Source organism: Arachis stenosperma, chromosome 1, assembly GCF_014773155.1.
Source record: "Arachis stenosperma cultivar V10309 chromosome 1, arast.V10309.gnm1.PFL2, whole genome shotgun sequence".
NCBI classification, from domain to species: domain Eukaryota; kingdom Viridiplantae; phylum Streptophyta; class Magnoliopsida; order Fabales; family Fabaceae; genus Arachis; species Arachis stenosperma.
The window spans coordinates 118,618,243-118,634,230 of NC_080377.1; the positions used below are offsets into that span (position 1 = coordinate 118,618,243).

The following is a 15,988-nucleotide window of genomic DNA, read 5'->3' on the forward strand; positions in this document are numbered from 1 at the left end:
ATTACATGTATGTACACCTAAAAGAAGTGTCCATATAATATAGATATAGGTGTTTATATGTCCAAAAGTTTCAATCAACTATGAGTTCTCAGCTGCGACTTGACAGATACATTTCCTGCAGCATAAACATAAGCAGAGTTATAAACAAGAGTTCCAAAACCAATTTCGATTCATATATCATTTTCATCAATTATTGACAATACAATGACTAGTACTAGTTGATTGATTTAAGGTGATAAAGTAAGCATTTTATGCAGTAAAGGAAGGTTACTTGAGGCAGAAACGGAGCGATGCATTTGATACACAGTGTGCTTTACAGTTTCATTTTGCACCCAAGTATGATGCTGTTGAGAGAGGTCTGCTTGAGGATTCACATTTCCGCTTGTGAACCTTGTTGGTGAGTGCTGTGATGAACCTGAAGATGAACGAAGGAGGGGAGCATACATATAGACATCGGATTTCAGGTATTCTAAAAGTTGGTCTACAAAACGCTGCTTCTCTTTCCTTGGTTTTTTGAGTTCAACCACTGAAACAAATAAATACGTCATAAAAAGAAGCAGGAGAAGATGAGAGAAGATAAGAGGAGATGGAGAAGGAATTGAACCTTTAGCAGGGGAAGGAAAGAGAGGGAGAGCAGGGTCGGGAAAATCTGATACCAGGGGAGCGTACATGAAAGTATCGCACTGCAGGTATGTCGCCAACTTCTTCAGAACCGCCGCTTTTCTTCCGCTCCCACTTTTCTTCTTCTTTCTAACTCTCAGCCTCATCACCTGCCCGCTCTTTTCCACTATTCTTCTTTGCATCTTTCCAAACTGGAAACAGAGAAACCCAAACAACAATCATCCTCGATTTGTTACGTTCATGGCGGTTTACAAAGTTTCACAACGCCACACGTGTTTGGCTTCCAGTAACCGCTACTGTTACGTGTCATCTTTCTAGAAATTGCCGCAACTTCATTCTATTTGGTGTTTTGGTCCAGTTAATTGGGCCTGAAGCCCATTTCGCTTCTTTTTTTAGTGTTTGTTGTTGGGTTGGGTCTGCTTGTGGACCCTGGCCCATTATCAACAAGAAAACAAAAATTTTAAAATTTTTTTTACCAAAAATAAAGAGACTGGAACCTAAGACCTCTTAGGTGAATATGGAAACATTAATACACTATGTCATTTGAGTTATAGCTCGTTGGTCGAAAATTGCAAATCTTATTATGTTTGTTAAATAGAAACGTAACTATTTTGTTTTTTCCCTGCTATATATCCATTGTCAACCAAAACAATAGCTACCGTATAAAAGAGAAATGCTATTTGTTTTTTAAATTTTCAAATTTTAGCTAATTTTTTTATTTAAATAATATTGTTTAATTCATTTAAATATTTATTTTTATAGTAAGTTACTTATTTGTTAGTTTTTCTCTTTTTTAAAAGCTAAATAATAGACAATTTTTAAAAGATATCTAATCGCACGAAAAGTACGTGGGAAAATGCAATTATATACAATTATAGAGTAGGACTCTAGAAGACATAGAGATATATTATGTAAGAAGAAAGATTATTATAGCACGTAATTTTGATAATTAAACTTTGAGAGAAAGTTAATATCTGTCTAACATTGTTTAAATATGTTTGGAATATTAAAGTAAGCTATGAAGTAAGAAACATACATTAAGAGGGGTCGTTACTTGAATGGACTTAATTAATCACATTTAAATGGCCACTCTAAGGTGTAAGATGTGATAAATAAGAAAGAAATGAGATGGATGATTAGAGTGATGATACTGGGCGTAGTCCATGTTTGAGGGCAGCTTCCCACACAAGATCGATTCTGTGGACATCAATGGCGCCAACCTCATGATGAGTCCATCCTTCAAGACTATGCACCACTCCTCCTGCATGGCATGCATGCACTACTCCCCTTTCCATAGTGTACTGCATGTAACAAATCATCCATTCATCACAAACAAATTATACATTAATTAATTAAGATAATAATAATAATAATAATAATAATGTTAGTAGTAAGTACCTCACAGGAGCCTAGGCCTTGCACGTCTTGTGGTAATCTCATAGCTGCAAGATCACCGTAAGTGCAATCTCTTCTAAACGACAAGATTGGTGGCACCACAAATTGATGAAAGTGGGTCCCACGTGGCGCCCAGCTTTGCTCTCTTGGCGATATCCACTTGCCAACAATCCACGTCTGTCAATTCAAATTGCATTGTTCAAGATTCTATAATAATAAAATTAAGAGAGAGAAGAATTAATTAATTAATTAATTACCTTGCAGTGTTGTGCGGCTTGGTATTTTGTGACTTGGACAAGGTAACTTTGATATTCAAGAGGTGCTTCCCTTTGAATCTTGTGAAATCTATCCGTTGACAGAGTCAACATCTGCACACAACAAATAGAGTCAAATCAAAGTTTCTTTTATTCCTTCATGGAATCTTAAGTACAAGAATATTACTATTGTACTTACGAGAACTCTGACTTTCTTACGGCAGAGGTAGAGTGCGATTGCTCTTCCAAGCTTGGAAGTGGCTCCAGTGAGGAACACCTCATCCACATGCTCCGGAATTTCGTGGAGGATCACAGCAGCAGTTAATGTGTTTCCATGAACAACTCGAACTCTGAGATTTCGATGCTTATCCACGAAAAGCTTTCCACCGCCATTTAGTGATTCATTCTGTGTATATATTTATAATTAATAATTAATCAATTACATATAGCAGTTGATGCCTAGCATTATGTTACAAAAAAGTGAAAAACTGAGGCAACTATGACGTGTATATATATATATATATATAAATTTAATTTAATTTATGTGATATCTACCACACAACAAGAAGAGCATTAAGAGTTAAGACCCTCAACAACTATGCTCAGACAAATTATTAAACATCGGTTATTTATAATCAATCATGCACGTTCCTTTCAACTAATTTATAAGTTAGTTAGGTAGGCCAAACCTTATTCAATGCAGCAAGGCTAATGACCTTGACCCCAATCCTATCTGCCCTCAAGATTGCTTCCTCAATCTGCTTATTGATTCCCTCAGTAGCATAGGGTATGAAATACTATTAAAACAAGATAATGCATTTAGTTATTATTAGTTTTCAACAAAATAAAATGATGATATATATATACACACACACACACTAACCATGAAGCCACATCTAGGTACAACCCATGTTTGGTGCAAGCGATCTCTGAGGTAGTAGAAGGAAACTACAAAGGTTTTGGACCAAACCCACATTGCTAGCAAAACTAACAAGGCGAATGGCCAACTTGGGACCAGGAAGAATCTTGTTCTGTATGGCAACGAAGCAAAGGATCGAAGATAGAACTGAATGTGCATACAAGAACTCACATCAACTATGTGGGCCAAGAAAACAAAATCCGGTACCCTACAATTGTTCCCTGCATTTAAAAAAGATAGTTAGATAATGCATGCATTTATATTGAGTAGCTATCTAACATCTAACACTGAAGTCAAAGTGAGAAAGTATTACTCCCCTCCTCCTGAATTGTTTATTTGCATGAAAGTCATTAAGAACTTAATTATTATATTATTACCTGAACCTGAGCTTAATCTTTTGTGTAATTGCCATGAATTGGAGTGAAGGGTATTGCCTAGTGCATCAAAGAGGGGCATGAAGAGGCAGAAATTGGTGTTCTTATCAGTGTGGTGCAGGCTATGGTATCTGCATCAGAACATGTAAATTAAATGAATGTATATAAATAACTATGGGGTAAATGATGGTGGAAAAAAACAAGTTTTGCTTCGAATTATATTGTATTGGACTTATTTCTGGACCACTACATGTACACACGTTCATCTCCATTTCTTAATGCCACTGCCCTGGTAGTTGAAACATCCAACAATAACAGAACAGGGAATTGAAGAAAAAACAACAATAGATATTTATATGTATGTCTCACAAATCTAAAAAACCTTCAGGTGAAAAAGTAATTTAGTGTTATATATATGTCAAATATTTAATACATTGGAAACACATAATTTAATGGAAAAGTTCTAAAAAGATACTAAGAATGCAAGAAAGATATATGTATATTTACAACAATAATTTGATGTTAACAAAGAGATTAAAATGATAAAATAAAAGAAACTAAGTTGAAATCCTGAGTCCTCAATTGACATGTTATCCTTACTTTACTGATCTTCATTGATTATTGCCAATCCATCATTTTCTTTCCTTCTCATCACAGGCCTAAATTAATTTGTGTTAAAATCCCAAGTCCCAACCTCCAACTGTACCATAAAGCAACACCTATTCTAGTATGTATGTTCACATCTCTTTAATGTTTTGGCCATGCATGCAGTAAATGCATTTCTGTTGTATCACCAAAACAACAGACATAAATCAATGCGATGGCAGTGAGATATCTACATGTACTTTGGTTTTTGTATCTTGGATAAATTATTATTTAATTGTTACTTGTGTTAAGAATGACTTACGTTGGTGTGAAAATCAAGTATCTAAGGAGAGGAAACCTTTCAAAAGTCTCATGTGGGACCACTTCAACATTGCAATGACCTAAGCACCTCAGAAAGTCAAAAGTCAAAACATAACCATACACCAAGCTTGCTGATCCATATCCCATTATGGATGCCCCTAAAACAGGGATTCCTATCACCACCGTCAAAACAAGGTGCTCCAATAGTGTTGCATTTCCAGCTGCATCATCATTATTATTCCAAGATTATTTATTTGCACTTGTTTAATCATTATTAATGAGTTAATTTCTCACCAGTAAATGGCCCCGGAACAGGAGATGAATGATGAAGTGAATGGTAATGAGTGAAAAGAAAGTGATGTTCATGAAACTTTCTATGCATCCAATAGTAAAGTGGCTCTGAGACTCCCACGTGCAGAATCATAGCAGCAACAACACCTTTCATATTCCATAATGGAAGATCTTGAAGAAATGGAAACACATAGCAAGCCATGGACCCAACTAGTGCTTGAAGAATCAAGAAGTTGTCCCTATTCCACAATTAGGAAAACACAAACACTAATAACTTTTATCATCAATAAATGTTAAGTAGTAGTGTGGTGCAACAATAATGATTGTATATATATGTACCAGTCCCATTCTAGATCAATCTGCTTGAAATCCACACCTTGTTGAAGGATCCTTCGATTTCGATTGAGAAAAAGCATGTGACTATAAGAACTCCACAGAACATGAACTCCTCCTCTTAGAATCCATAGTATGAGCAAGTGAAGGCTCCAGCAGCTGATCATGGAGTAGAGTTCCACGCCATTCAACCATTCATACACAACCTTCCCCACCAATGGACCATATAACACATACTATATTTATGAAATTGAAAACACACAAGTAGTTAGACTTATTCTATATACATAACAGATGCATCACATAAATATATATAATATAATATACCTTGAATAATCCAAAATTTTCCCATGGCCAGCTTGATAAAGGAGCACTACCCATTTCACTGCACTAGGTTCTGCTAGTTTAAGATATTTACAAACCCTGTTAAATGTATGTATGGTATCTTTCTTCTGAGGAAAAACTCCTACTTTCTGTATTCTCCTAAAGCTGAATAGAGCCCCAAAAAACTATGGCAGCCAAGGAGCAGAAACTGGAAAAGATCCCAAAACCAAACAATAATGATAGTATCAGAGAAGAAGGAAAGAAAACAAAAAAGAAGGGAACAGCAAAGTGTTGGAGAGCTGAAGAGGTTTAATTTGTTTCTGCAAAGAACCAAATTGTTTTTTGTTTCAATTGGGATCTCTTACAATCACCACGTTTGAGCTACAACTAGAAGCATTTATTCCTATATCACCTATTTATAAAGGCAGATCAAACTAGTGTATGTGTGTATCAAGTTAGTTCAATGCCCCCTGGCCCCCTCTTCATACATGTCTCTTTCTCATCATTCATACCAATTTCTTAATAAATCTATATTATCATTAAAAATAAGAAAGAATTCATAAAATAAAGAGGTATATGTATTACACTTGCCATGCATGTTAATAATGCTAGAAATATATAGAGTACTTAATAGTTAATACCACTAGTGCCCAATAATCCCAGAACATAATTTGAACCAGAGATTCTTGCTAGCAGCCAGTTAGTTGCACTTGTATTAATTATTATAAGTGTGATTATTGATTGATTAGAACACAACTTGGAACAGTATTAGTGGTTCACTAATCACTAATCCACGCGTTCTTGGCACAGCTGGAGAGAAGTTAATGCACCATATGGTTGGAAGATGAGACAGTACTAGTGTTTAATTCTCTCTCTCTCCAATCTCATAGTATTAGTAGTATTATTATTCATAAGGGTAGGTTAGGGGTCTGTTTTCAATGATAGTTAGTAGTACATAATAATCATACGTCTTCACTCAATATATACAATTTCGTAGCAATGTTGCTTAGAAAGATCATTTATTTTGATAATTAATTACTAAGTATACGGCTTTGCCTGATATAGTACATACATTTCATTAGTGAAGATAAATTAAGAGCCTAATTTTCAAGGTCTAAATTTAGTAATGTTTTATAATTTTATCTAAAGTAAAATGTGACCTTGTGTAGTACAATATTCACTATTATACGAGCATATATGTTCTTTGAAAGAAAGGACAGTAATATTCATTAAACTTGTACTGTAGATTGAACAACATATATTACTAGAAAATTAATGGGATTTGATCAAAAGTGAAAAAGATATATATGAGTGAGTTGGGTGGAGAAGGATTATTCAAAGAAATTGCAACGTACAAATAATAATGGTGGTGGTTTCTGATCTGCCTTTTTCTTCTAACTAATGAAACCAGAAAGTGTGGTAGGAGTTGTTTACACATTTACACATTTATTTGGAGCCGCCTAATTAATACTAATCAACAAGCAAGTTTGAGATATATTGAATTTTATCATTTATGTATGCACGCAACATTATGAATGAGTGACGTAGCAGCAGGAATGTTATTTAATCAATTCAGTTTAAATATATATATGAGACTCTTCATTGAATGATATGATCATCAAACTCTACATGTGGGGTGTGTTGTGAATTTGTGATGACTTCAGCTTCCTAATCCAACTCTTCATTGATTTTCATTATTATGAATAATATGATTTGAAGGAGGACAAGTTCTTTAATGAAGTAATTTATTTAAAAGATTTTGATGTACTATAAGTAAAAGTTAGATAAAAGATAAAAATTCATATGAAATTATTTTTATATAAAATTAATAGTTAAAAATTGTTAAATAATAATTTAATTAAATATATTAAATTATTTAATGATTTTTTTACTATATTACAAATTAATTTTTATCAATTAAAGAGGTCAAATTATAATTTTATAAATCATATTTTAAATGGAGAGCCTAGGAATATTCTTTAATCCATGAAAAGAAATATTTCCTCTAAACCATTAAAGACATTTTAGGCCTGGGAAACATGTAGGGTTTCATAGCCCAAATACAAGATGAAAACAAAAAATCAGAGAATGGGTGCTTGGATGACCAAAAAAAAAAGGAACTGGTGGGTGCTTGGGTCCACAACACATATACCACGACTTACTACAATATATAGACGCATTCCAAGTCAAAATATTATGCACATAAAACAAATTATTGCTTGTTTTGCCACCTATAACTTTTAATTAATCTACAAATTTCAGAAGTCGGAGAAGACTGAAGAGTATTCAGCTCTATGCTCTATACAACCATCACTTTGATCTTAGCTGGCTAGCTAGTTAGGTAGGTATATAGATAGGCTATTTTTAATTAGCTGATGTCTATATTTATCTGTTAGACAAATGAACATGATTACATGTGTTTGTTATTGTTTGTTTAGTGAAAGCCAAATCTACCAAGCATACACAATTTTTTGATTTGTCATGTCAGTGTATTAAGTATATTTGAGATACATATTTATTGATATTTATTCGATATATATGTATTTTATATTTAAATGTGTCTTAATAAAAAATAAAATAAAAATTTTGAATATATTTGTATATATTTAAATACTATCACGTGTCAGTATGTCAAACTTTATTTTTAATATATATTTTTAAAATAAACTTAAAAATAGTATATATTATTAATTATTAAAAAATATTTTAAATACTTTATATTATTAAAAAAATATTAAAAATAATTAAAAAAATAATTTATATTTTATATATATGTCGTATCTTATTATAAAAATTTTAAATTTGCGTATCTGTGTATCCCGTATCCATAACAGTATCCGTACATCATAGAGTAAAACACAAAAATTAGAAAAACTTATTCATATATAATGACACATAAAACAAATATTTAGTAATTTTTAAAAAAGTATATAGTTAATGAAATGCAAATTTTTATTAATTTTTTTTAAAATATTAAAATTTTTATTTTCTATCTTTATTATCTTCATCACGAACAATTTTTATTTTATTAGAAATAAAATTAATTTTTAACAACAAAACTATTTTTGTTTCCTTATTAATTTTTTGACAACCAAATAAACTATATGAATTCATGTACATTTATTTAATGGTTTAATTACTTTGTTAGTCCTATAGTTTTGCAAAATTTTTAATTAGGTCCATGTATTTTTTTTGCTTTCAATTGAGTTCTTGTACCAAATTTTTTTAATTGGGTCTTTATACTTTTTTTTTTCTTTTCTTTAGATCTTTGCACCAAAATTTTTTAGTTAAATCGTTATAAAATTAAGTCAATTACTATCAAGAGAGATCTAATTAAAAAAAATTAGTGCAAAAATCTAATTTAAAAAAATTATAAAAATTTAATTAAAAATTTTATTAAATTATAAAAACTAATTATTGCGTTTATAGAAATAGAATTTGCGGTAATATGTAATGTATTTTGATTGTCAAACAACAAGAGTGGTGGGTCATGGAAGAGCGCAAGAGATATAAAGAAACTTCGACACATGTTTAGAATCCATATGAGTTCCCAAGTAGTACCCGCAAAAACGTAGTACTCAACTTTAATTGGAGTAAGAGTATCAATAGTTTGTTTTAGGGTTATCAAATGGGCTAATTTGACTTATTTAGGTTTGTTCTCTTAGATTTGTAAGTTAAATAGATTGGTTTGTTTAAATTCGTTTTATCTATAGATTTTTTTTGCTCAAACTTTTTATGACCAGTCTGATTGATGAGTTAAATAGGTTAGCCCATTTAATTTAATTTTTATTTTTTAAAAAATATTTTGATAAAAATATCATTTTTAAGTAAAAAAATTTTAAAAATAATTTTTTTTAGTTGATGAGTTAGATTTTCGGATCGGATAAAAAAAATATCGATTAAAAATACTATTTTTTTATATAAAAAAAAATAAACGAAACACTCGTTTAGTATGGAGACTAATCCGAAATTTAAATAGATTTAATTATAAAGACAAAATCTGCCCATTTAAGCCATTTTAACAGTCCTAGTACTTTGTTTCTTAGTTTTTGTAAGATATCAACAAATTACCCAAGAAAAAAAAACAATATCTGATTAAAGATGATGAATGTTGGGATTGGGCCCAATTAAAATCACTAACAAAATGAATCATCAAATTCTAAAAGAAAATAAAAGACAAAGAAAAAAGAAGAACTTTATATCATTTGAGCTATTTTTGTCTTAGGCCAAAAGTGATGACTTATCCAATATTCGAAAACCCTAAATAAAAATGCACAATATACGATGTTTGTCCCCAATATTTAGTGGTGCTATCGTCTTCACATGCATGCAGACTGCAGAGTCTATAGAGCTTGCAGGAACTAATGGGGACCGTGCTCAGCTCCATTCAATTAATCACGTAAAAACGACTCGCATATTCGTTTTGATTCTAGGAATTATACCATCTATATGTGTGTACTTATTAAGCTTAGTGTTATCCATAATAACGAGATGCTTAACAATAATAATAAGATATATGTATCAAAATCCTTCCTTTTATTTGGCAAGTGATAACACTTGAAAAATAGGATTAACAGATGGAGAGGTTGAAGCGTTGAAGTATCGTTCAAGAAAATATAGATTAGTGGCGATTACCATCTTCTGTTTCTATGGTAGTGACAGTACTGGTATATTATATATTATTTATTTATAAATTTTGTTAAGTAATCAATAATCAATCAATTAACTATCAGTTAACTTGTTATTAAGTAATAATTTTATTTTTTTTAAATATGAAATTAATAATTATTAATTATAATTATTTAAAATTAGTTGGTTAAAAATTTTTTATTTATATTTTTTTAATTTATTATGTATGATAAGTGTTACGGTGGGTAACCGGAGATTAGTCCAATGGATGGCGTTCGGCGGCCCAAGTGTATGATGGAGGAGGACTCCGTGGGGGTCCGCAACTCGGGAGGCTCCGTCCGACTTGTGCTCGCGTGTGAATGGAGGGTGGTACCTGCAAAGACACTCCGATGCCTAAGTTAGCAAGGGTGTGAGCAGGTCTTAGAGAGTATTGGACTTAGGAATACCTGAGGTGTGTCAGTGTACTTATAGTGGTGAGCCAATAACCACCGTTGGAGTAGTGCCGTATCTTTAGGATAATAACCGTCCCACTATCTTAGGGAGGTTAAGATATGGCTTTAGGAAGTGGTTAGAGAGATTTTAGGGGCGGTTAATCATTTGAATGGGCGTTTACCTGCCAGCTAATCTCACAACCGACTTCTTCGTACCAAGTCGGGGTGGACACCGACCTCTTGAGTAGAGGTGGGTGCTTTGCTAGGCTTAATCTAATGGATCAGGCCTTTCGATTGGACCTGGGCCCTTAACATTGGGCCAGGGTATGAACAGTGCCCCTACTTGAGCCCAAATCTTTTTAAAGTTTGGGTTCAAGTATTTAACTCGGGTTCGTAGTCGACTTGTTTGAAAGAATACGGATGGTGAGAACCGACGTGATTTTCGCGACTTTTGGTTTCTGACAGTTACGTCAATTCAAGCGTCGTGTCCGTTGAGGGATCATTTAGGGATTGAGGGCTTTGGTAACGGTGCAGTCGCATTAATGACTGCCTCGTTTTTACCATTATGCCCCTTAGCCTATTTATAAATACTTTCCCTCTCTTTCCATTTTCCGTTTCTGCGATCAAACTTCTTCTTATCTTGTTCGCGTTGCATCCTTGCGTTCGAAGACTTCTGTTCTTTTCCAACCTCCATTTTCGGATAAAGGTTAGTTCTGTTTTTCCCATGTCATTTTTGTTTGCATGTTTTGTTTGGCGAGTAGATAGGTTGACCCGTAGATTCTAGTTTCGAATCTTTCTTCTTTAGTGGCCTTGTTTTTTGATTTTCTTTTTTCCTTTTTCCCTTTTGTAGGTTTTCTGCCACTTTTCTTTACATAAAAAATGGCTTCTGTAGACATTCTTTCTCAGTGGGTTGACGATACGGTCCTTGGGGAGGAACCGTTGGTCGACGCTGAATTCATCACTCACCTCCGAACTCATCATAGGCTCTGTACTTCGGACGAGGACGAGCCCAAATATGAATTGATAATCCCGGGTCCTGAAGACCGGGTCTGCTTTGGAAGGGTTAATGAGGCAGCCCCTCATTTTTTCTTCATGTACGAATGTATGATCACCCGTTTGGGTGTTTTTCTCCCTTTCTCGGCTTTCGAGATGTCCGTTTTGCACCATTGCAAGGTTGCCCCTACTCAACTCCACCCCAATTCCTGGGGTTTTTTGAAGATTTATCAGTTTATAAGTCACGCTTTAGACTTCCCGACTTCATTGAGAATCTTCTTTTATCTTTTCCATATGACTAAGCCCTTTAGTGGGCTAAACAACAAACAACAATGGGTATCCTTCCGAGCCATTCAAGGTCGGAGGATTTTCACCCTTTTTGACGAATCTTTCCACGACTTCAAAAACTTTTTCTTCAAGGTTCAAGCTGTAGAGGGCCACCACCCCTTTTTTCTGGATGAGCATTCCTCCCCTCGCTTTCCCCTTTACTGGCTGCCAGCCACCCCTTGCGAAAAGATTGGTCTAGATGACCTAGACGAGGTGGAGGCGGCCATTGTAGGGTTTTTCCGAAAAGCGTGGGGGAAGTCCCCATACTTGGATACCAGGAAAATTCTCCAGGGTACACCGACCTTCGTTCAATCTCAAATAGGTAGTGCATGCATTCTTTATTTCCGAGTTGTTTCCGCCGACTTACATTTTGCCGACGAGTTGTTGACTTACATTTTACCGACTTGTAACTCGGTTGTTATTTGTTTCTTTTGTAGATATGGCAAAAAAGAATGCTCAGGAGGCCTACCAAAGGGTCCGGGAGGCTAAGGCGAAGTCCCGGGCTAGGTCCGGGGTAGTCATCTCTCCTCCCCCTCCACCTCCTCCTCCTAAGAACACTGGCACTCCTACTCAACCTATTGTTCTCTCTTCCTCGAGCTTGCCCCGACCACCCCCCTCTGCCCAAATTCTCTCCGAACCCGAGAAGAAGAAGCGCAAGACTTCAGAGTCTGGCTCTTCTTCCTTCGATGGTGGGGTTAAGGCGGATGCTATGGCATTCGTCCGAAAGAACATCTATCCTTTTATACATATGGATGATGTTTCTGTTCGGAACCACCTTACCACCATGGCCGAGGAGAGTTTTAGGACGGCGGGTGTTTGTGGCAAGCTTTTGGACATTTTTGAGAAGGCTCCCCTTAGCTCCTTGGGTGCAACCTCGAGGGTTGAGGAGTTGGAGGGGAGACTTCGTATTTTTGAAAAACATGAAAAGGAGCTGAAAGATGAGAGAGATAGGTTGAGGAAGGAGAGGGATCACCTGAAGGAGGAGGAGGGTAAGCTACGGGCCCAATGTACCTTGGAGGCTAATCTGAGGAAGACGGCGCAAGACAGCTACCACAGCTTATTTCAAGATATTGTGGCCGTGAGGAAGGACTTGCTGAATTCTCGGAACGCATATGCCGAGTTGGAGGACTCTATCGCCGATGGTGCCGAGGAGTCTTGGAGGATTTTCTTGGAACAAGTCAGAGTTATCGCTCCCGACTTGGACCTTTCTCCGCTCCATCCCGACAAGGTGGTTATTGACGGCGCCATCGTTGATCTTCCCGTCCCCGAGGTCATTTCCGAATCAGACCTGAAGACTCGGGGACAGAGGATTATTGAGTCTCCTCCTCGTCCCCAAGATGCTCCGAGTTCTTCAATCCTCACTCCGACTTCCTCTTTAGCTCCTCCTCCCGGTCCTGGTGGTGTTCTTCCTGGTGATTCCTCTATTCCGTCCAAGAAATGACTTTTTTATTTTTGTGGCTATATGGGGGCCCGGCCTGTGGGTCCCCCCCCTTTTTAAACTTCTATTTATTTGCTGGTGGTTTGTGAACAATTTCCTTCTGGCCTTTTAAGGCCGTAAACAAAATATTCTGTTCGCTGCCCTTTTTTGGATAAGGGTTTTTAAACAAAATAAATGCCCTTTTTTGGATAAGGGTTTTCTAATTGGAGTAGGCGCCCCTTTTTTGGATAAGGGTTTAAGTTACTTTGCGCGTGCGCATGCTTTTTTCTATTTTGGTATGTTTGATCTTTTCGGAAAAACCTTTTGTTGGCTTGCATTGTTTTCTTGAGCCTTTTCCGTGCGAAGGCTTGTATGCAAACTTTAAACTTTCTCAGGTTCTCATATCTCTTTTGTTATCCTTTATACTCAACTTTTGCTTTAGTGAGTTTTTATGACTTAGGTTATTTTTGTGATGCGCTTTTCATCTACTCGGAACTCGGTTTCCTTTTACTCAGAGTTCTGTCGAGTTTGCGTTACTCGGGCTCCTTTCGACTTAAGAGTCGGATAATTCCCGAGTTTAATGCGATCAACTCGCATAACCTCTTTACACCGACTTGTACCTCGTCGTTTCATCCTGACGACCATGTTAGGTCGGTTCATGGGATTTTCACGCTTTGTCGAGCTTAAGTCGGTGCGTTTCGTAGAAAGACTTATAAATATAGAGAAGGATATTTAAGAGAAATATAGTAATGAAAAAGATCTTTATTAATCGGGAAGGTACCTTTGTGCTACTAAGGGTCTTGACAGTATATTTTCCCTTAGCCTCTACTATGATGCCTCGTTAAAAACCCTTCTCCAGAAAAAACCCTTTTTTTGGGAAAAAATCATGAAGCTGGGAAAAGAGTACATCAGGGAATAGAGTTCGCTTCTAGCTGTAGTACCTTTTCATATTACAAGCATGCCACGACCTTGGTAACTCAGTGCTATCCAGGTCGGTTATTTTATAATAACCTTTCCCTAACACTTCTTTGATTTTGTATGGCCCTTTCCAATTGGCGGCGAGCTTTCCTTCCCCCGACTTGTTGACTCCAATGTCGTTTCTGATTAGGACCAAGTCGTCTACAGCAAATGTTCTTCGAATGACTTTTTTGTTGTATCTGGTAGCCATTCTTTGTTTTAATGCTGCTTCTCTTATCTGGGCGTTCTCTCGGACTTCGGGGAGCAAGTCGAGCTCCTCTTTGTGCCCCTGTACATTTCCGACCTCATCGTGAAGAATTACCCTTGGGCTTTGCTCACTGATTTCTATAGGAATCATGGCTTCTACGCCGTAGACTAATCGGAAGGGTGTTTCTCCTGTGGCGGATTGGGGGGTCGTCCTATAAGCCCACAATACTTGAGGGAGCTCTTCAGCCCAAGCCCCCTTCGCTTCCTGTAGTCTCTTCTTCAAGCCTGCCAGTATGACTTTGTTAGCTGCCTCGGCTTGCCCATTGGCTTGTGGGTGTTCTACCGAGGTGAATTGGTGTTTGATTTTCATACTGGCTACCAAACTTCTGAAGGAGGCGTCGGTGAACTGAGTCCCATTATCTGTGGTTATGGAATAAGGTATTCCATACCTTGTGATAATGTTTTTGTAGAGGAACCTGCGACTTCTTTGAGCGGTGATAGTAGCTAGTGGTTCTGCTTCTATCCACTTTGTGAAGTAATCTATTCCCACGATCAGGTATTTGACTTGCCCTGGTGCTTGGGGAAAAGGACCTAACAGATCCATTCCCCATTTTGCAAAAGGCCAGGGGGAAGTTATACTGATGAGCTCTTCTGGTGGAGCCACGTGGAAATTTGCATGCATCTGACATGGCTGGCATTTTTTCACAAAGTCTGTTGCATCTTTCTGCAAGGTCGGCCAATAGAATCCTGCTCGGATCACTTTTCTGGTCAATGACCTCGCTCCGAGATGGTTTCCGCAGATCCCATTATGTACTTCCTCCAACACCTCGGTGGTTCTTGAGGTCGGTACGCACTTCAGTAATGGTGTTGATATCCCTCTTCTGTAAAGGACATTTTTCACCAATGTATAATGTTGTGCTTCCCTTCGGATCTTTTTAGCCTCTTTCTCCTCTTTAGGGAGGATGTCGAATTTCAGGTATTCGACTAAGGGATTCATCCATCCGAGGTTTAGGCCGACTACCTCAAGTACCTCTTGTTCATCTTCCGTTTTTGTTACCGAGGGTTCTTGGAGAGTTTCTTGAATCAGGCTTCTGTTGTTCCCTCCAGGTTTGGTACTTGCTAACTTGAATAGGGCGTCGGCTCTGCTATTTAGATCCCGAGTTATATGCTTGACCTCGCTTTCCGCGAAGTGCCCTAGGTGTTCCAAGGTTTTTTCCAAGTATTTCTTCATGTTGGGATCCTTCGCCTGATATTCTCCACTTATTTGGGAAGTCACCACTTGTGAGTCACTGTAGATCATCACCTTTGTAGCGCCAACTTCTTCTGCTAACTTTAATCCGGCAATCAAGGCTTCGTATTCTGCCTGATTGTTTGAAGCCGGAAATTCAAATTTTAAGGAGACCTCTATCTGGGTTCCTTTTCCGTCTACCAATATTATGCCTGCGCCGCTCCCTGTTTTATTGGAGGATCCGTCTACATAGAGTTCCCATGTAGTCGGTTTCTCCTCTTGTTCTCCTGCATACTCTGCAATAAAGTCGGCAAGGCACTGGGCTTTGATTGCTGTCCGAGTTTCATATTTCAAATCGAACTCGGAGAGTTCTATTGCCCAT

General features: G+C 36.5%; 1 protein-coding gene across 3 annotated transcripts; it reads right to left on the minus strand.

The window, feature by feature from the left end:
- Positions 1–291: 291 nt before the first annotated feature.
- On the minus strand, positions 292–5,998 carry LOC130981091 (very-long-chain aldehyde decarbonylase CER3). Of its 3 annotated transcripts, XM_057904741.1 has the most exons (12): positions 5,421–5,998; positions 5,100–5,329; positions 4,764–4,999; positions 4,471–4,690; positions 3,567–3,694; positions 3,154–3,410; positions 2,960–3,067; positions 2,470–2,676; positions 2,274–2,384; positions 2,020–2,193; positions 605–1,922; positions 292–526 (listed from the first exon to the last, which is right to left on the minus strand). In XM_057904741.1, the coding sequence occupies exons 1-11, from the start codon at positions 5,472–5,474 to the stop codon at positions 1,758–1,760; spliced, it is 1,890 nt and encodes a 629-aa protein (XP_057760724.1). In that variant the 5' UTR covers positions 5,475–5,998; the 3' UTR covers positions 292–526; positions 605–1,757. The 3 variants fall into 3 exon arrangements, with proteins under 3 accessions (XP_057760724.1, XP_057760773.1, XP_057760817.1); XM_057904790.1 differs by lacking the exon at positions 5,421–5,998 and having other exon boundaries at positions 5,137–5,326; XM_057904834.1 differs by lacking the exon at positions 5,421–5,998 and having other exon boundaries at positions 4,764–5,027; positions 5,100–5,303.
- Positions 5,999–15,988: the final 9,990 nt, after the last annotated feature.

Excerpts from the sequence above, each read along its gene's own strand:
- LOC130981091 (XM_057904741.1), bottom strand. The coding sequence starts at position 5,474 with ATGGGTAGTGCTCCTTTATCAAGCTGGCCATGGGAAAATTTTGGATTA. Across the intron at positions 4,691-4,763 it reads TGTTCCGGGGCCATTTACTG|CTGGAAATGCAACACTATTG; the intron begins GTGAGAAATTAA and ends ATGATGATGCAG. Across the intron at positions 2,194-2,273 it reads AAGCCGCACAACACTGCAAG|ACGTGGATTGTTGGCAAGTG; the intron begins GTAATTAATTAA and ends TTGAATTGACAG.